Below are 18,034 nucleotides of genomic sequence, written 5' to 3'. Positions count from 1 at the left end.
TATTTATTTTGTTTGTTCTGAATATACTTGTGGCTATGGTTTGTATGTTTTTCTGTTACCCTCCAAGAACTGATTATCGAGTGAGAAACACATTTTTTAAATAAGCTACCCAAAAAAGTTACAATATCACATTTCATAAAACATAATATTTAACTCTACAAGCCACTACCTCCACCCTACCCAACCCCTAAAACATAATTTGAAAGCATCAAAGGACAAACTCCCTGTGTCACAAATTAAAAGAGACACTATCGCAAAAATTCTGCTGGGGAGATGTCTGGAGCCACCAGTTTCTTCTTTTTCACTCTTGCTTCTTCACGTTTCCTGTCCTCAGCCACATTCAAGTCTCTGAGCACCAGCTGCTGACAGAGGAAATCCAGTAGCTCAGAGAGAACGATGTGGACTCAGTCAGCCCTCTGACAGGTTCTTTTGTGACTGATTAAAATGTGCTCTAATCGTGAGATAAGGATCAAGGTTAAAGGTATCAGTGACTTCTCGTCAGATGATGTCCATTCACTTGAACAAATGCCTTCAAATGTTTCTTCCTCTTAATCTACTCTGCAGTGGGATAGCAGTGCAGTAACTGTTTACTGTCTAATCTTGGGGAAAGACCTTTCCTGGAACCCGGTTTAAATGCTCACCTTTGGTCTTGCCATGGTAAAGATTAGTTTTTCAATGGTAGGTTTTCCAGAACTTCTGTCCTTTGTCTGTCCAACTACGAGCATAAAGTCATCTTGGCAACCTCCAAAAGTCATCACAGAAGGGTATGGGTAAGACTCTCTTAAGTGCTAGAATAAAATACAGTAAAAAAAATAAATCATGATATGACAAAGAGTAACCTAGAGCTTTTTCTCTCCCTTGCATTTATTTCAGTTCCTCATACTAGCTAAAGTCAGCATTATTTTATAGAAACAAAGATGATCTAAAAGAAGCACCACTTGAGTTTATCTAGTCTGATTGCTTGTGCCTTCCTATTGTGCTGTCATAGGTCTTGCTTGATCTATGGTCATCTCACTCTACAGGTTTCTATCCCATGCATACTTGAATTCTACCACTGTTTTGCTTCTATAACCTCCATTAGAAATCTGTCCCAGGTGTCCACCACTCTCTCAGTGAAAGTATTTTCTCTCTTTCCTTTTGAGCTTTCTACCCTTCAGTTTTAGATGATGATCCCTTGTTCCTGAGCTTTTGGAGATTTATTGGAGCTTGTTAGATACTTGACTGTTTGCATCCTAGTTCCCCTTTCCTTTCTTTCCTTTAGAGAATACATCTTTAGCGCCTTCCTTCTCTTTGGGTGGTATACAGTACAGTGACCCTGCAATGAACTGCTTTTGCCTTGTCAATGTCCTTCTGCAGATGTGGTCTCTAGAACTGAACTCAATACATCAGGTGTGCTCTCCATGTACTGCTTGTTTAATTAAAAATGAAGCAAGGGATGTTTGAGAATGGTGTGAATGGGACCAGTTTGAAGCAATGGTATAGCTATAGGTGGGCCATGGACCACCCTCTTGGCTCAGGCCCACCCAAATAGTGTTACCTAGTGGCCCAAGAAGAGAGGCCCTGCTGCCAGGTGTGTACACCCAGGGGAGCAGTGGCCAAAGAAGGAAGAGGTTCGCGAGGCAGCCATGGACCCTATTCCAGCAACGGCCGAGAAAAGGAGGAGGTCCATCCCACTGGTGGCCTAGAAGAGAAGGAGGCCTGGAAGGCCACCAGTGTACTCCATCCCACCGATGGTCTAAGAAAGAAGAGAAGCGCACCAGGAGGGAGCCCATTCTCCTGCTCCTCCATGTATGCTGGCTTGAGATGCATGAGATCAACATAGAGGAAGTGCTAGACCCAAGAAAAATGCAGGGCCGGCACATGCAGAGCAGCAGTAGAATGGGCACCCCCTTCTGCTCTTGGTGGAGAGCCTGCTTGGGTTTTTTGTTTATGTGAATGGGAGCCTGCTTGAGGGAATGGAGAGCCTGTATATGTATGCGTATGAGAGAGCATGTGGATGTGAGAGCCTGTTTGTGAGTGAGAGAGAACATGTGAGTGTGACAGCCTTTGTGAGACAGAGAGAGAGCATGTAGCCTGTGCATCTGTGTGTGTGTGTGTGTGTTTGAGAGAGAGAGAGAACATGTGGGTGTGAGATCATGTGTGTGTGTGTGAAAGAGAGAGAGAGAGAGAGAGCACATGGAGTGAAAGCATGCAAGACTGGAAGCCTATTTGAGAGAAAGTGTGTGTGTGAGAGACAGCATGTATGTGTGTGTACGAAAGAGAAAAGCAAGAAGACAGGAGGAGAGAGAAGAAACAGAAAGAATTAAAGAGACCCTGGAAAATGAATTAGGAAAAGGCAGACAAGGGGAAAAAAGAGATTGTGACCAACAGATTAGAAAATCAAATACACCAACAAAGGTAAAAAGGAATATGCCACCTTTGGGAATATGCATTTCTTATATATTTTTGTATTTTGCTTTTTCTTCAGTATTCTAGTGTTCACAGAGTCTGGTTTCTTGGGCTTTCCATTTCACTTTTGTCTGCATTTTTCTGTTTCTAATCTGTAGTACCTGTAGTCTGTCTATGTTGTGCATGTGTGACAGAGGTGCAGTATTTCAGCTATTGTACAGTTTCTCTGTAGGGATTTGTTGCAGTCCGGCTTGTTTTGTTTGCCCAGTAGGTGGTGTATTAGTGTTCTAGGGCCTGGTGTAATGTTTGCCTTATTGCCTTTTCGTAGATAAATTTGCTGCTGTTTGTGTCCTGAGAGCTGCTACTATTATGGTATGGTATCACAAGGTTCTAGGTGGATTTTTTCATTTATTTTTTAGGTGTTTGTGTTACATCACCAAGTGTTTGGCAGTGGAGGAAGTTTGTTTGGCTTCACTGAGGTGACCCAAGAATTTGAATATATTTTTTTTTTGCATGTCTAGTTCTTTTCTGCACCTGTTGCAAATTTTAAGTTCTTATGATTATTATGATTATTACTGTTTTATTGTAGTGATATTTTATGCAGTTTTGGAAAGAGGATCAATAAAACAATATATTGATATTTGTTTTATTACATGATTGGATCTGATGTTTCTGTTAAGAGTTCTTTGTTTACTTTTTACATTATATTGTTGTATATTTATAAACTGCAATAAATATAAAATAAATTAATACAGATTAATAAGGAAATGTTAAAGTTGGTAAGTGTTTGAAATAATAAAATTAAAAGATTTTGAAATGTCACTCTTGATACATGATAGCTGTTGCAGGGTACTTAGAAATCCATTGTCTGGTGCACTCTAAAGTATTATTTACCAGTAAGAGTACAATCAGTAGGGCCTAGACCAGTATGTTTACTGCCAACCCATGTTAACCTTGGATCCCTCCCCTTCCCCAAAATTCAGTTGTGCTATGCCATAGATTTGAAGAGTCTGGAGTAAGATGAAAACAGGCAAAAGCTTGAATAGGAATATGACTACTGAATATTTAAAAATATGCTTCTGTTGGCTCTATAACTCGGCATCAGGCTTTTATGCTGCAATGAGGAAATCTAACCAATCAGTTCCCAACCAATAAAAGCAAAAGTAGCTCATTTGCCTATAAGTAAAGAAGCATCTGAGTAAAATGATTCCAAATTACCCCTGATAACTGATAAGTAGATTGTTAATACAAATAAAAACATGCTTTGAAATGTCTGTATTTTAATGCCAGAAGTCTAAAAAATAAGATGGGATAGTTAGAATGTATAGCACTGAATGAAGAGGTAGACAAAATTGGCATCTCAGAGACAATAGAGGAAGGAGGATAACCAATGGGACTGTGCTATACCAGAGTACAAATTATATCACAATGATAGGGTGCATCAACTTGATGGAGGGAGGGGGCTCTTTATATTAGGAATGGCATAGAGTCCAACAGGATAAAGATCCTGCAAGAGATTAGATGCACAGTAGAATCGTTATGGGTGGAAATTCCATGTATGATGGGGAAGAATATAATGGTGGGGGAATATAATATAATAATATATAATTGCGATGGAGAAGATACAGAGAAGGGCTACCAAAATGATAAGGGGAATGGAACAGCTCCCCTATGAGGAAAGACTAAAGAGGTTAGGACTTTTCAGCTTGGAGAAGAGACGGCTGAGGGGGGATATGATAGAGATGTTTAAAATCATGAGAGGTCTAGAACTGGTAGATGTGAATCGGTTATTTACTCTTTCGGATAGTAGAAAGACTAGGGGGCACTCCATGAAGTTAGCATGGGGCACATTTAAAACTAATCGGAGAAAGTTCTTTTTTACTCAACGCACAATTAAACTCTGGAATTTGTTGCCAGAGAATGTGGTTAGTGCAGTTAGTATAGCTGTGTTTAAAAAAGGATTGGATAAGTTCTTGGAGGAGAAGTCCATTACCTGCTATTAAGTTCTCTTAGAGAATAGCCACTGCCATTAGCAATGGTTACATGGAATAGACTTAGTTTTTGGGTACTTGCTAGGTTCTTATGGCCTGGATTGGCCACTGTTGGAAACAGGATGCTGGGCTTGATGGACCCTTGGTCTGACCCAGTATGGCATTTTCTTATGTTCTTATGAATACTACCATCTACCTGGCCAAATTGAACAGATGGATGATGAAATGCTAACAGTGATTAGGGAAGCTAACAAATGTAGCAGCCCAGTAATAATGGGAGATTTAAATTGCTCTAATGTTGAGTGGGTAAATGTAACATCAGGATATGCTAGGGAGGTAAAGTTTCTAGATGACATAATTGCTTCATGGAGCAGTTGATCTAGGAATCAATGAGCAGGGGAGCCATTTTAGACCTAATTCTTAGTAGAATACAGGATTTGATGCGAGAAGTAACGGTGGTGGAGCCACTCAGCAACAGATGTGTGATCAAATTTGACTTAATGACTGGAATGAGGACATTAAGTAAATGCTCTAGCATTAAACAACTTTAGCATTACACTTTCAAAAAGGAGATAGTGTTAAAAAAAAGAATATAGTTAGGAAAACCCCCCTGAAAACTACAGCTACAAAGGTTAAGAGTTTACATTGGATGTGGTCACTGTTTAAAAATACACAAAAAAACCCCCAAAATAATTTCTTCACTCCAACATTTAAATGTTGGAGTGAAGCAATTTTTTTTAGTTTTGTTTTTTTGTGTATCTAACGTTGTCACTTGCCTCTTTTTATGTGGATTTATCATTGTTTAAAAATACCATCTTGGAAACCCAGTCCAGATGTATTCCACGCTTTAAAAAAACAGTGGAAGAAAATCTAAACGACTGCCGAGAAAGCTAAGAAATGAGGTGAAAGGTTATTTTAGCCAAAAGAACTTCTTTCAAAAATTGGAAAAAGGATCCATCTGAAGAAATAAGAACAAGCATAAGCATTGGCAAATTAGATGTAAAACACTGATAAGGTGGGCAAAAAGAGAATTTAAAAACTCATAATAAAAACTATTCTAAAAATATACGCAGCAGAAAGCCTGTGAGAAAGCTGGTTGCACCATTAGATAATCAAGGGGTTAAAATGGCACTTAGGGAAGAAAAGGCCAGAGAGGAAAGATTAAATGAATTCTTTGTTTCGGTGTTTACTGAAGATGATGTTGAGGAAATACCCATGCTGGACAAGATATTTAGTGGTGATGATTCAGAACTGAAACAAATCAAGGTGAAGCTAGAAAATGTAATAAGGTGGATTGACAAACTAAAGAGTAGCAAATTGCCCGGTGTTGCGCCCGTCTGTTGCAGACGGCTGCGCCCTCTATTGCTCACCTTTTTCCTGCCTGACTCGGTTCCTTTTTGGAAGATGGCTGTCTCCGCTTCTCCACGCCAACCCCTCCGGCCTCCCTGGTTTGGCATGGGCGATTGCGTTCGCCATCTTTCTCCCGGAGTCACCTAGGGCACGCGTGCGCAGCCCCGTCCTTTACGTGCGTCATGACGGGAACCTCGGGGCGTCCCCACTGCATGACGTCACAAGCTCTGATATTTAAACTCCGTTCACGATTCCTAATACGAGTTAGCAAGGAATCCTCTATGCTGATCTCGCTATGTTAGCAGATGCTTCCGCTCTGTGTACTCTCACTCCAGGACGACTTAGGTACCCGCTCTTCGGGGGCCTTGCCTTGCTCCTCTACATCCTCCGGGGTTATCTGCTACCAACAAGGATGCCTAAGGTACCCGCTCCTTGGGGACCTTGCCTCACTCCTGTCTACCCCTGGGGATGCCTACCACCTATAAGGATGCCTAAGGTACCTGCTCTTCGGAGGCCTTATTTCGTCCTGGAACTCTGCTCCTCGGGGGTTCTCTCCTACTACAACTGCCAGCATCAAAGTGAGTAATACCGCTCCAGTTCTGTCTCTGCATTGTCTCATCTCTCTCTATCTAGATCCTCGGCCTACCCCGCACTGCGGACCACTACCGGATCTACTCTCACTGGCCTTTCCATCTAGGCCTGGGTTCTCGGCCTACCCCGCTTTGCGGACCACTACCGGACCCATCTCCCTCTCAGGACCTGGTGAGACTGAGTAACTGCCTTTTCCACTCTGCAGCCTTCAGACGGAACATTGCCATCAAACATCTCCTCTTCTGGCTGGGATCATTGCCCATTCCTCGGGTTACCACCTATGTTGCAGTATAATAAAGACTAACTTTCTCTGTGTCCATCTCTGCTCGGAGCTAGCCTATTGCTGCAAGTCCCCGCAGGGCTCCACCCTGTGGGAGGTGCCATCTCTTGCAGCGACCAAGGGCCCACGCCTCAATGTCCAAAACACAACACCCGGACTAGATAGTATACACCCCAGAGGTCTGAAAGAACTAAAAAATGAAATTGCAGATCTATTACTAGTAATTTGTAACCTATCATTAAAATCATCCATTGTACCTAAAGATATATAGTGGCCAATGTAATCCTGATCTGTAAAAAGGGCTCCTGAGTGATCCGGGAAACTATAGGCCAGTGGTTCTGATTTCAGTGTTGGGAAAAATCGTGGAAACTATTTTAAAGAACAAAATCACAGAACATATAGAAAGACATGGTTTAATGGGACACAGCCAGTGTGGATTTACACAAGGGAAATCTTGCCTAACCAATCTGCTATATTTTTTTGAAGGGGTTAATAAACGTGTGGATAACGGTGAGTCAGTAGATGTAGTGTATTTGGATTTTAAGAAGGTATTTGACAGCGTCCCATGAGAGACTCCTAAGAAAATTAAAAAGTCACTGGATACGAAGCAATGGGGAAAAGTAATGCACACCATAGTTACACAATGATAGATTTCATGTTAGGAATTACCATCCAGGAAAAGGATCTGAGTGTCTTGGTGGACAATGCTTAGAAATCCTCAGTTCAGTGTGTGATGGCAGTAAAAAAAAAAAAAAGCAAACAGGGTTAGCAATTATAAGGAAAGGAATGGAGAGTAAAATGGATTATGTTATATTGCCTCTGTATTGTTCCATAGTGAGGCCGTACCTGGAGTACTGTGTGCAATTCTGGTTGCTGCATCTCAAAAAAGAAATAGTTGCATTGGAAAAGGTACAGGGAAGGGCGACAAAAATTATAAAAGAGATGGAACAGCTCCCCTGTGAAGAAAGGCTAAATAGGTTAGGGCTGTTCACCTTGGATAAAAAATGGCTAAGGGGGGTGGGGGGGGGGGAGATATGATAGAAATCTATAAAAATCATGAGTGGAATAGAACGGGTAAATATAAATCGGTTATTTATTCTTTCAAATAGAAATACTAGGGAACAATCCATGAAGTTAGTAAACAGCACATTCAAAACAAATCAGAGAAAATTCTTTTTCACTCAATGCAAAATTAAGCTCTTGAATTCATTGCTGGAGCAGTGGTTAAGGCAGTTAGTGTAGATGAGTTTAAAAAAAAGGTTTGCACAAGTTTCTGGAGAACAAGCCCATAAATTGTTATTAATCAAGTAGACTTGGGGAATAGCCACTACTTATCACTGCGCGATGGGATCTAATTATTATTTGGGATCTTGCCAGGTGCTTGGGATCTAGATTGGAAACAGGATACTGGGCTTGATGGACCCTCAGTCTGACCCAGTATGGACATTCTTATGTTCAGATTTAGAGCTTTTGTCCTATAGGAGAATTGCACAGCTGATGTACTTGGGCCTTGGGGAACAAAGCCAATGTTTGTATACTGCAGGGGTGTCCTCTGGAAACCAAAGAGGGCACCAGAATTTTGAGCTTCAGAGAAATCTCATCAAGCCCTTGACTAGCAGGGGATAACGATTGGTCTGGCACATAAAAGGAGAGATATAAGAAATATAAGTCCAACCAGTGTCAGGTAACAGAACAGATTTTTGCAGGCTTGTACTGCAGTGCGCTGTGACAATGGGTAAGGTGTGCAGCATCTATCTAAATAATAATTTATTTCTCACATACTTCCTGGAAACTATTTGAAGCCTGTTGCAACAATAGTAATATATAATCATAGCAATTAAAATAATAAAACATGTAGGTATAACTAATACAAAGCACTCACTTCAATTAAAAAACCCCAAAACAACAGCAGCACACCATCTGCTACCAACATTGCTGACACAGAAATATAGAAAGGTGATGGCAGATAAAGACCATACAGCCATTCTAGTCTGCCCATCTACACCAACTGTTCAGTATTATAATCCCTATCACTCATTCAGACAACATCCGTGTTTATCCATGCTTTCCGTCCCTTTTCACTCTCCATGGGATCAACAGTCATGCAACAGACTGTATTGTACTCTGCAGCCAAACCTTACAGAACCACCAGCATGCTTTCACTTCAGTTCCATTATTAATTTCTAATACCCTCCTCCACCTAACCTGTGATTATGATAGCACTCTATAATAAGAGCCATTATCCAATCTCCATCAGGTTCATATTCACTAGCGGGCGGTCCATATCTTGCATAGGCTTGCATGGATCTTATAAAATCCAGCATACTTTTGTTTGCGCCTGGTGCGCGAACAAAAGTACGCGATAGCGCTATTTTTTAAAATCTACCCCTAGGTGGGTAAGTGGCAGAGCTATCCAGGTAAAGATACCCAGATATCTTTAGCAGAATATTCAGTGGGACAAATCTCCCTCTGAATACACTCAGCTAAAATTATCTGGATAACTTTACCTAGATAACTTCAGCCGTGTGTCTAAATATACTTGGTTGATCAACACATAGCTGGTTAAGCAAAAAAAAAAAAATTTACCAGGCCAGCAGGGTCAGTCCCCAATCCCCTAAAAGAATTGAAAAATTATTGGGGCATAGTGCCTGATCCCCACCCTACCCAAAAAAAAAAATAAATTCTAAAACAAGTTACAGGCCATAACAATCAGAAGCCTCTCCTCCCCCATATGGAAATCACAGGCCTGGTTCCGGGCCCCCTGCCCTACCTGAAGCCCTTACTGTCACTCTTTCATCCCTAGCTGAATCTTCCCAAAACATCCAAGGCCACTGGAACACAGTATATTCTTACTGATCCTGGCAGTGTCCAGCATTACTCTAACATGAAGAAGGACCTAGCAGAATGATCTCAGGTCTGGCAGCTAAGATTTAATGCTAAAAACACAGGGTAATGTATTTAGACTGCAAAAACCCAAGGAAGTGAAATTCTTCCAAGCACGAAAGAAGAGTGGGATCTGGGGATGATTATATCGGATGATCTCATGGTGACTAAACAGGTGGATAAAGCAACAATAAAAAACCAGAAGGAGACTTGGCTGCATAGGGAAAGGAATGGTCAGCAGAAAAAAAGGAGGTGATATTGCCCCTGTTATGTCGCTGGTGAGATCTCATTTGGAAGACTACGTACAGTAATGCAGACTGCATCTCCAAAAGGGTATAAATAGGATGGAGTCTATCCAGAGGATGGCTACTAAAATAGTCATAAAGCATATGGGGGTCAGACTAAGTTCTAAACATGTATATCCTTGAGGAAAGGTGGGATAGGGGAGATATGAGATGTTCTCTGTTACATGTAATGCTTTCAAGCAAGTTTAATTGTTCACTGTAAACCGATTTGATTTGCACCTAATGCAGGAAGACCGGTATATAAAAAAAAACCAAAAAATAAATAAATAAATTTAAATAGCTCCAAGGTTTCAATGCATAGGAGGTGAGCTTCTTTCAAAGGAAAGGAGGCTCTGGAATGAGGAGTCATGGGATGAGGGTGAAAGGGGGTAGGCTCAAGAGTAATCTATGGAAATATTTCTTTACAGAGAGGGTAGTGGATGCCTGAACAGTCTCCCCGTGGAAGTAATGGAGACAAGGACAGTATGTGAATTCAAGAAAGTATGGAATAAACACAGATGTTCTCTGAGGGAGTGATAGGGATTATAATGCTTAATAGTTATTGTAGCTGGGCAGTCTAGATAAGCTGTATGGTCTTTGACTGCCATCGCCTTTCTGTATTTCTATGTCAGCAATGTCGATAGCATATGCTACCCACACTTATCAGAGTAACACTACCTGGGGGTGGTAAAACCCTGCACTCCCAGCAGCCTTGGAGGCTATGGAGAGTTCCAGGTGGGGTGGGGGTCAGGAGAGAGCCTGAAGCCAGGCCTAAAATGTTCATATAGAGGTGGGGGCGAGCACAAGGGGGAGAGCCTTGAATTGCTATGGCCTGCAATTTATTTTAATTCTTTTTCTGGAGATGGGAGTTTGGATGGGGCATTATGCCCTCATATTTTAATTTATTTTGAGAGGCAGGGGATGAGCCTAGAAGGTCTGGCAGATTTTTTAAATCTTTTTTTTTTTTTTTTTTTACTTAACTGGCTAACAGGATCAGACTTACCCAGCTAAGTTGAAACCTTGCCCCAGAACACCTCTACACCACCTTTTTTTTTTTTTAATCCAGATAACTTTTAGTTGAGTAATAACTTACCTGCCTAAAATGGATCCAGTCAGCGGGGGAAATATTTAATCCCCAGATCTGTCCAGCTAAATCCTGAATTTAGCCATACAATCATTACTCATCTAACATACACCAATAAAAGTAGAAGCATAAAAATCACACTGATAAAATCAGCATATATAATCACACTGCATTTTACCTACTCCCTAAATGACTGTGTAAATTAACAGGTCTTTAAGGCATGGAGAAAAAAGCCATTATCTGGGAAAAACTTTAATCCTTTCCAGATTACCCGCATGCCATAGCAGAATGCCTTCTCCCTCATTCTACCCAATTTCTCCTCCTTAACTGATGCTCTTAAGGAATGACTCAATATAAACAAATCTCCAAGGTTGGAAGGAATCAAATCCTAGAAAGACTTACATTTTATAGTCATAACTTTGAAAATGATCCCATAGGGAATTGGCGGCCAATATGGCCGTTTCAGTACGGCTGTTATATACGGTCACAGTATCTGGCCCCAGCGGAAGGCGTGCTGCCATATTCTGAATATAGCTTATAGAGCGATTTTCAAAGGATTTAGGGGCCTAACTTTGGAATTGGGTCCTGAATCGTCCTTTCTGAAAGATGACCAGGGCCGAGTCCCTACATTTAGGTACCTAGTTTCACTAGAATCCTAAATTTAAGAGCCTAAAAAGTGGATAGCTACAGGGATAATGTTAGGGCGGGGATAGAAAGTGAGGTGCTTAGCATTGCTTTTCAGCACTAGGAAGCTAAGAATCTAAATCTAGACAATGAATGGCAGGCCTAAATTTAGGCTCTTATGTTTTACATTTTTAAGTGGCAATACATTAGCGCACATCTCAATTTATTCTACAGAAACATGCATACGTCCAGCTCTTGAGTGGAAAGTGTACCAATGCATTTCTGGTGCCTGAAGTGCCTAAAAGCTTCTATAGTAGAGGCAGAAGAAATAATGTTTTGGATAATTAAGGCATGGGGAGATAAGGGCAAATGTTAATAAGAGCAAATGTCTCATTACATGGTGAATAGTCCTAGTCTGTTTATATTCATTACTCAAATACAATAGAGGGTTTTTATTTTTCTCATGTAAAGGGAAATGAGGCAGGGGAGAATGGGCAAATGAAGAGTGGGCAGGAAACTGCTAGCATGGCTTTGCATACTTGACTAGGCATTTTGGTTACAGAAAATTCCATGGTCGTGTCAGCTAAGTAAAAGGACATGGAAATGCTCTAGGACAGGAAAAAGAAAATATTAGTTTGTCGCCATACCATAGTGCTATAATCCAGTATACTGATTCCATCTTCATTCACAGCTATCCATAGTGGGGTATCTTCCAGGGGAGAGGGCAAGAAAGGCTGGGAGAAAGAGAAACCTTTTTATTTAAGCTTTTGTAAAACACAAAATTTACACTATTTTAAAGAATAAATATTACATTATTATTTTTGTCAAGGGGCCCAAACACTAAACTGTGTTAAAATGGTACATTAATACAGCTTGAGAAGTACCTTGAGTAATACCCCTGCCCTTTCTCCTGTGGTAGTACAGGATCAACCACCCTAGTCTCCAAGTGAGAGGATATCTCTAACTTCAGAAGGTCCTGGAGCTTGTTGGGAAGTAAATCTCTCCCTGCTTGATAATTTGGTGGCAAAGGAAATAGATGAGTTTATAGTTCTGCAAGATTATCTGCAGCACCTGTCAGAGGTTATGATGGGCCAATGATTCACATAGAATCTCAACCTCCCTTCCACAGGGAGTGACTCTGGGATGCAAACTGGTAGAAGAGAGGGCCTGAAAAGTAATATGGTGGTTCTCGAAAAGATCAGTGGCCTCTTTGACATTATCTACAAAGAGATCCCCTCCTATACAAGGCACATTAGAAATTCTTTCCTGCATGACCTTACATAGGCCGAATGCAAGCAGCCATACGAGTCGGCACCTATCAACAGTCATTGCAGCGGCTCTCGATGCTGTTTCAAAAGCCTCATATGCTGAGCAGAGAATGTGCTTTTTGCACTCCTCATCTTGTGTGAGGACCAAACTAAACTTGGCTTGGGCCTCTTGAAAGAGGTGCTCAGTTAAGCTATGTTCCTTCTCAAAAATGGTGTGCAAGTCTTAGGCCTTGTAGATTTGATATGTGGGAATGAGGCACAGCATTCTCATAAATCCTCCTCCCAGAACAATCTTCATTCATAACCCAGGGGAACCACAACATGGGCAGAAGAGTTCTTGGTTAGTTTTAGGGCAGATTTAACAACCACAGATTGGTCTGCCAGTTGTGCCTTGTTGAATTCCTCAGCCACTGGGGCACAATACACCACATCTACCTTCTTACCCACAAGGAGTACTGAGTGCGTGGTTTACCACATACTCTTACGTACATCCTGATAGAGAAAGTGGACAGGTACTACCACAGTCTTTTTTGGGGCTTCCACTGGTAATCTCTTTGAGCGGTCTTTTAATAAGAATTGTGGAAGCAGTTTATAAGTTTTTATTGTAAAATTTCATTATTAATTTTCATTAACCGCAGCAGGAAATGTGACAAAAACAAATATACTGATGCTTCTTCAATCAGAAAGCACCAAGTAAGATAGAAAATATTACTGATAAAAGGTACAAAAGCAATAGTCACTCTAGAAAAACACTTGTCACATAAGAACAAGATACTCAGCCCATTGAGTCTAGAACGGATCCCTAAAACTCAATCCACCCCACCCCTAACCATACCCAACTGGGAGTCATTAGCTCTATTCCCCCCTCAAGTAGAACAATTGAAGACATCTACCAGTATTATCTAGTGATGGGATTAATTAAGTTTATCTCTCTTGTCTGCAGGTAACAGAAAAAAGAACTTTTCCTAGATATGGCGAAAATCGTGAAGAGATTTGGGATTTAAAGGGTCCACAGATTTATATTCTAACAAACGTAGGTCCAACATAGTCAATTTCCACACCTCCATCAAAGGATTCTGTTGTTCAAGCCATACTTTGAGGATGCACTGTTTGGCCACCACACAGCTCTTAGTCAAAAGTAATTTCCAGGTCTTCCTCAGACTATCAGACTTGTCAGTATGACCCAGAATACAAAACCAACTTGTCCACGTTATGTTGGAGAAGAATAAGGACGTCAAAAAGTGTTTAATATCCATCCAAAATGCTTGAACAGAGGGGTAACTCCATAAGCAATGCTTATAAGTTTTTAAATAAATAAAATGAGAGGTTCCCTGGGCTCTCCCTCAACCTGTAACTCAATGAAAATGGCCTTAGCAATTATCTGGACAAAATCAGAAAAGGATAAGGTTCCTCAGGTGGGGAACTGTTCCTAGGCTAAAGTTAGACTCTTGGGGCAGGATTTCTGAATGTCGATGAACAGCAGAAGGGACTTTCTTCTCCAAAGCTGTCTCTGACTATGACTCAGTGTGCCCTGTGCCAAAATCAAACCTTAGAGCTTGCTGTTGGTGTAAGAACAAACTGCTCCATCAACTGGATAAGTTGAGTACTTTTTTTTTTTGGCCTTATGCATAGTTTCAGACGAGCACATATGCTAATAAAATTACAAATGTAGAACAAATTTATTACAGTGATGGTTGAGGTATGTGCAGCTATTAGGTTTGCTTCCTTTTGAACCACACAACCCTTTACGTTTCTGAATGTTCTGATTGGGTGCACAAATATACTTAAAACATAGCCCTACTGGGTAAGGGTATTCTTCCCTCTTGTGCCTTACACACTGTCACTTCAACAGAAGTTTCATCCTGTGGCTGAATGGGTTGTTCTCATGCTGTTCCAGTAGGTAGAGGCTGTTTATATTTGTCCCTTCCAACTGGAGGATCCCACATTTATTTGCCGTACTTGTTCTGGATATTCTGAGGGATTTGTGTAGAAGAGGTCCTCACTTATTATGCAGAGTTCTAATAGCTGTACTGGTCCTGGAGAGAACTGAAATCTTTGTAGACTGTGAGAGCTTTCATTGGACCAACAAAAGACTAATCATGAAAAGATGTTATAGTACATAAATCCTTGAGACCACATAGGGCCCTTCTTCAAATATTGCAACCTATTAAGATTCCATGACTCGTCATGTAAGACGAGGCCATCAGAGTTAAACATGTGTAGGTCAATAGAGCAAAAATGTTTCACACCGTTAGTATTTGTAGAAGCCCCACTGAAGGATATGCTGCAAAGTGGCATCCTTAGCAGGTGGGGGTGGAAGGGGAGGGCTAATTCTTTCAGCAATTTTTCTACTCAAAAATATTTTTTGAGGTTGTTTTACTGACTAATGCAGTGGGATTAGCACATCAGTAAAACATTTAATGCACCAAGTTTACCTTTGCTGTAAATAATTTGGCTCCAAATAATGGCCATTTTCGCGCCACAGTCAAATAAATCCGGATACATTCTGGTGTGGAGCAGCCTCGCAGTACCAGCCACTTGGTAGACAGTCTATCAGCCAGATGCCTATGGGATCCAGAGAATAGCAAGTTACTTGGCAATGTTTCTCAATAAACACACAATAATAAAAACTTCATGCTTCACTTCAGAAGCTACCAAGTAGTCTTACACCTAAAAGTGCTGCTGTGATATCCACTTTAGTGATGGCTGCTTGTACAGTGGTTAGGAATCAGACTGTAAAACACATTTGGGATCTTGTTTGTGTGAGGAGTACAAGTGCTATAGTAAAGGATAGCATTTGAGACCTATGAATCGGCAGTCTTCGCATCCGGCCAGACGAGAATATTTTATGCATGTTTTTAGCCAGCCTTGCAATGCTTTAGGTAAAAGTACCATATTGTTCAAAGCCATTATGTGCATAAAACACAGGCTTATGCACATAAATGGCTTGTTATGAAATTGCCCAGAGTTTGTGTGCATAAAAGTATGTGCATAGCCCCATTTCATGCATATTTATTTACAATTAATTATATACCGCTCATAAAAAGCATCTCCTGCTGAGCAGAATACAATATAACATAAAGTATAAAATAACAAACAAGATAAACACACATAATAACTTAAACAACACACATTAAAATAAATGCGATTTCAACTGTTTACGAAACAGCTTATAGTCCACCACAGCACACAATTCAAATGGTAACTCACTCCAGAGATTTGGGCCCATTATAGAAAACGCTTTCTTCCTTGTAACATGTGCGAGGTTTATGCACACAAAAAATAGGTGCTGGGGGGCTATATGTTTGGAGGCAGAGTTGGTATTCATGCACATACTTCTGCATTAATTAACCCACACAAGTTACGCCCTGCAAAAAGCAGGTGTAATTTTGTGTGGGTTAGTTTGCATATATTATTTTGGATAATTTCCAAGTGAATTTATATACTTTGAAAACTGATGGAACTTCTGTTTTTAAAATGCATAAGTTATGCAGGTTGTTGTAAAATTACCCTCTTAAAGTGTGACTGTCAATGCAGTTATGATGCATAGACTATTTGTGCATGACTGAAAGGCTTTAGGCATTATTTTGTGCTGAGATTGATTCTGATGTTTCACTGCATCTTTTTCCCCAGTTATAGGATGCCATATAACCTCATTCCTATTGTAGAGACGTATTGTTTCTTTTAATGGCTTTCATGAATAAAATGGAACCTTAATATCTTTTAACCTTTTGCCTGTGCACTCACTGTCGGTCATTCTTCAAGTGATTGATATTTACTGTCTGGTTCTGATTCTCCCTTTGGATGTTCTCTCATGATGATGTTTCCTGTCTTATTCTGAATTCATTTACATCCATCTGCTTTTCTCACCCTATGTCTGGATTTGGACTTGGTCAACAGGATAAGTCAATATAAATTTATATATATATATATTTATATATTTTTTTTTTTTGTTTTTTTTGGTTTTAGATTAGTTTTTCTAAAGTTCAAATGGAATTAGCCTATAATCCAATAAAACATAGTAAAGCATACTGGGAGCAATTTTCAAACTGATTGCTATGGGACAAAGTTCATGGGCGTTTTTAACCCACGAACTTTGCACCAATTTTCAAAGCAAAAGTGTGTTTGTATGTTCACTCTGAAACATTCTGCGAGTTCAACATTCTGCCACTTGCACCTGGCTTTTTGCAAGGGCAGAATTTAGCTGGAAAAGTAGGCATGTAGAGCTGGAAATGCAATCTCTGCACATATTTTTCCACCCTGACTTAAACCTACCCGAGAAGGGTCTCTACTCAGTGTCACTAGAAGCATGAGCATTGTGCAACGACACACACACTTTCAGCCACATTGTGGGAGAACAATTCTCAGACTGCTGATTATCACAGGTAAAATGATTTTTACCTCTAAATGGCTTTGAAAACTGCCCTGCCCGTGAGTGAGCTGCAAGAGAGCCCAGTGGTAGCGTTGCATAGTACCGTGCACGAGACCATGGATATAAATCCCAGAATACAGTGGACCAGCAGCAGCTGAAGATCCTGGAGGGGAGGGATGAAATCCCAGTCCCAATACTAGTAGGAGATGCAGGGAAGATATGATACAGATCTTCAGAGGTTTTAATGATGAAGAACCTTGAATCTTTTCTGTTGGAAAGGAATCAGTAGAACTAGGAGTTACAAAATGAAACTCCAGAGGGGATGTCTCCGAACCAATGTCAGGAAATATTTCTTCATGGAGAGGATGGTGGATGCCTAGAATGCCCTTCTGGAGGGGGTGGTGAATACAAAAATAGTCAAAGAATTCAAAGGGGCATAGGTTAAACACTGTGGATCCCTAAAGGCTAGAGGGCAGAAATTAAGAAAAGCATGCATGGGGATAACTTGCTGGTGAGGTAGTTACTACTCTTAGCAGAAGGCATGGAGATTAGTAACCTTAGCCAATAAGTCTTGATGCTTTTAATGCAACATTGCTCTCTGCTTCGACGGCGCGGGGGGAGGGAATTGATTCAGACCACAACCAATAAGGGCCCCTGACTTTTACAGTCTGGGGTACTGATATGCATGGGGGTAACCTGCATGGAGCGGTAGTTACTACTTTTAACAGAAAGCATGGAGATTACTAACCTTAACCAATAAGCCTTTATGCTTTTGACGCGACTGCAACCTTACTCTCTGCTTCGACAGCGGGGGTTGGAGGAGGAAAAGGGAATTGGAGTCAGACAACAACTATCATGGGCCATGGCATTTACGGTCTGGGGTACTGATATGCAGACGTAAGGGAAAAAGCACGGGACT

At 40.8% G+C, this 18,034-nt stretch overlaps 1 protein-coding gene across 2 annotated transcripts in view; it reads right to left on the bottom strand.

Annotated features, from left to right (window-relative positions):
- PLEKHH1 (pleckstrin homology, MyTH4 and FERM domain containing H1) overlaps positions 1–18,034 on the bottom strand; it is a 302,331-nt gene that overhangs the window by 10,537 nt on the left and 273,760 nt on the right. For both annotated transcript variants that reach the window (XM_029598848.1, XM_029598847.1), the window contains exons 26-28: positions 15,179–15,308; positions 12,123–12,209; positions 642–788 (exon numbers count right to left, since the gene is read on the bottom strand). In XM_029598848.1, coding sequence (XP_029454708.1) covers positions 642–788; positions 12,123–12,209; positions 15,179–15,308 — 364 coding nt within the window. The remainder of the gene's footprint in view (positions 1–641; positions 789–12,122; positions 12,210–15,178; positions 15,309–18,034) is intronic.

The sequence above is a fragment of the Rhinatrema bivittatum genome, chromosome 4 (assembly GCF_901001135.1).
Source record: "Rhinatrema bivittatum chromosome 4, aRhiBiv1.1, whole genome shotgun sequence".
In the NCBI taxonomy this organism is placed as follows: Eukaryota; Metazoa; Chordata; class Amphibia; order Gymnophiona; family Rhinatrematidae; genus Rhinatrema; species Rhinatrema bivittatum.
The sequence above is the reverse complement of the archived record's forward strand: the minus strand, read 5'-3'. Positions and strand labels throughout refer to the sequence as shown.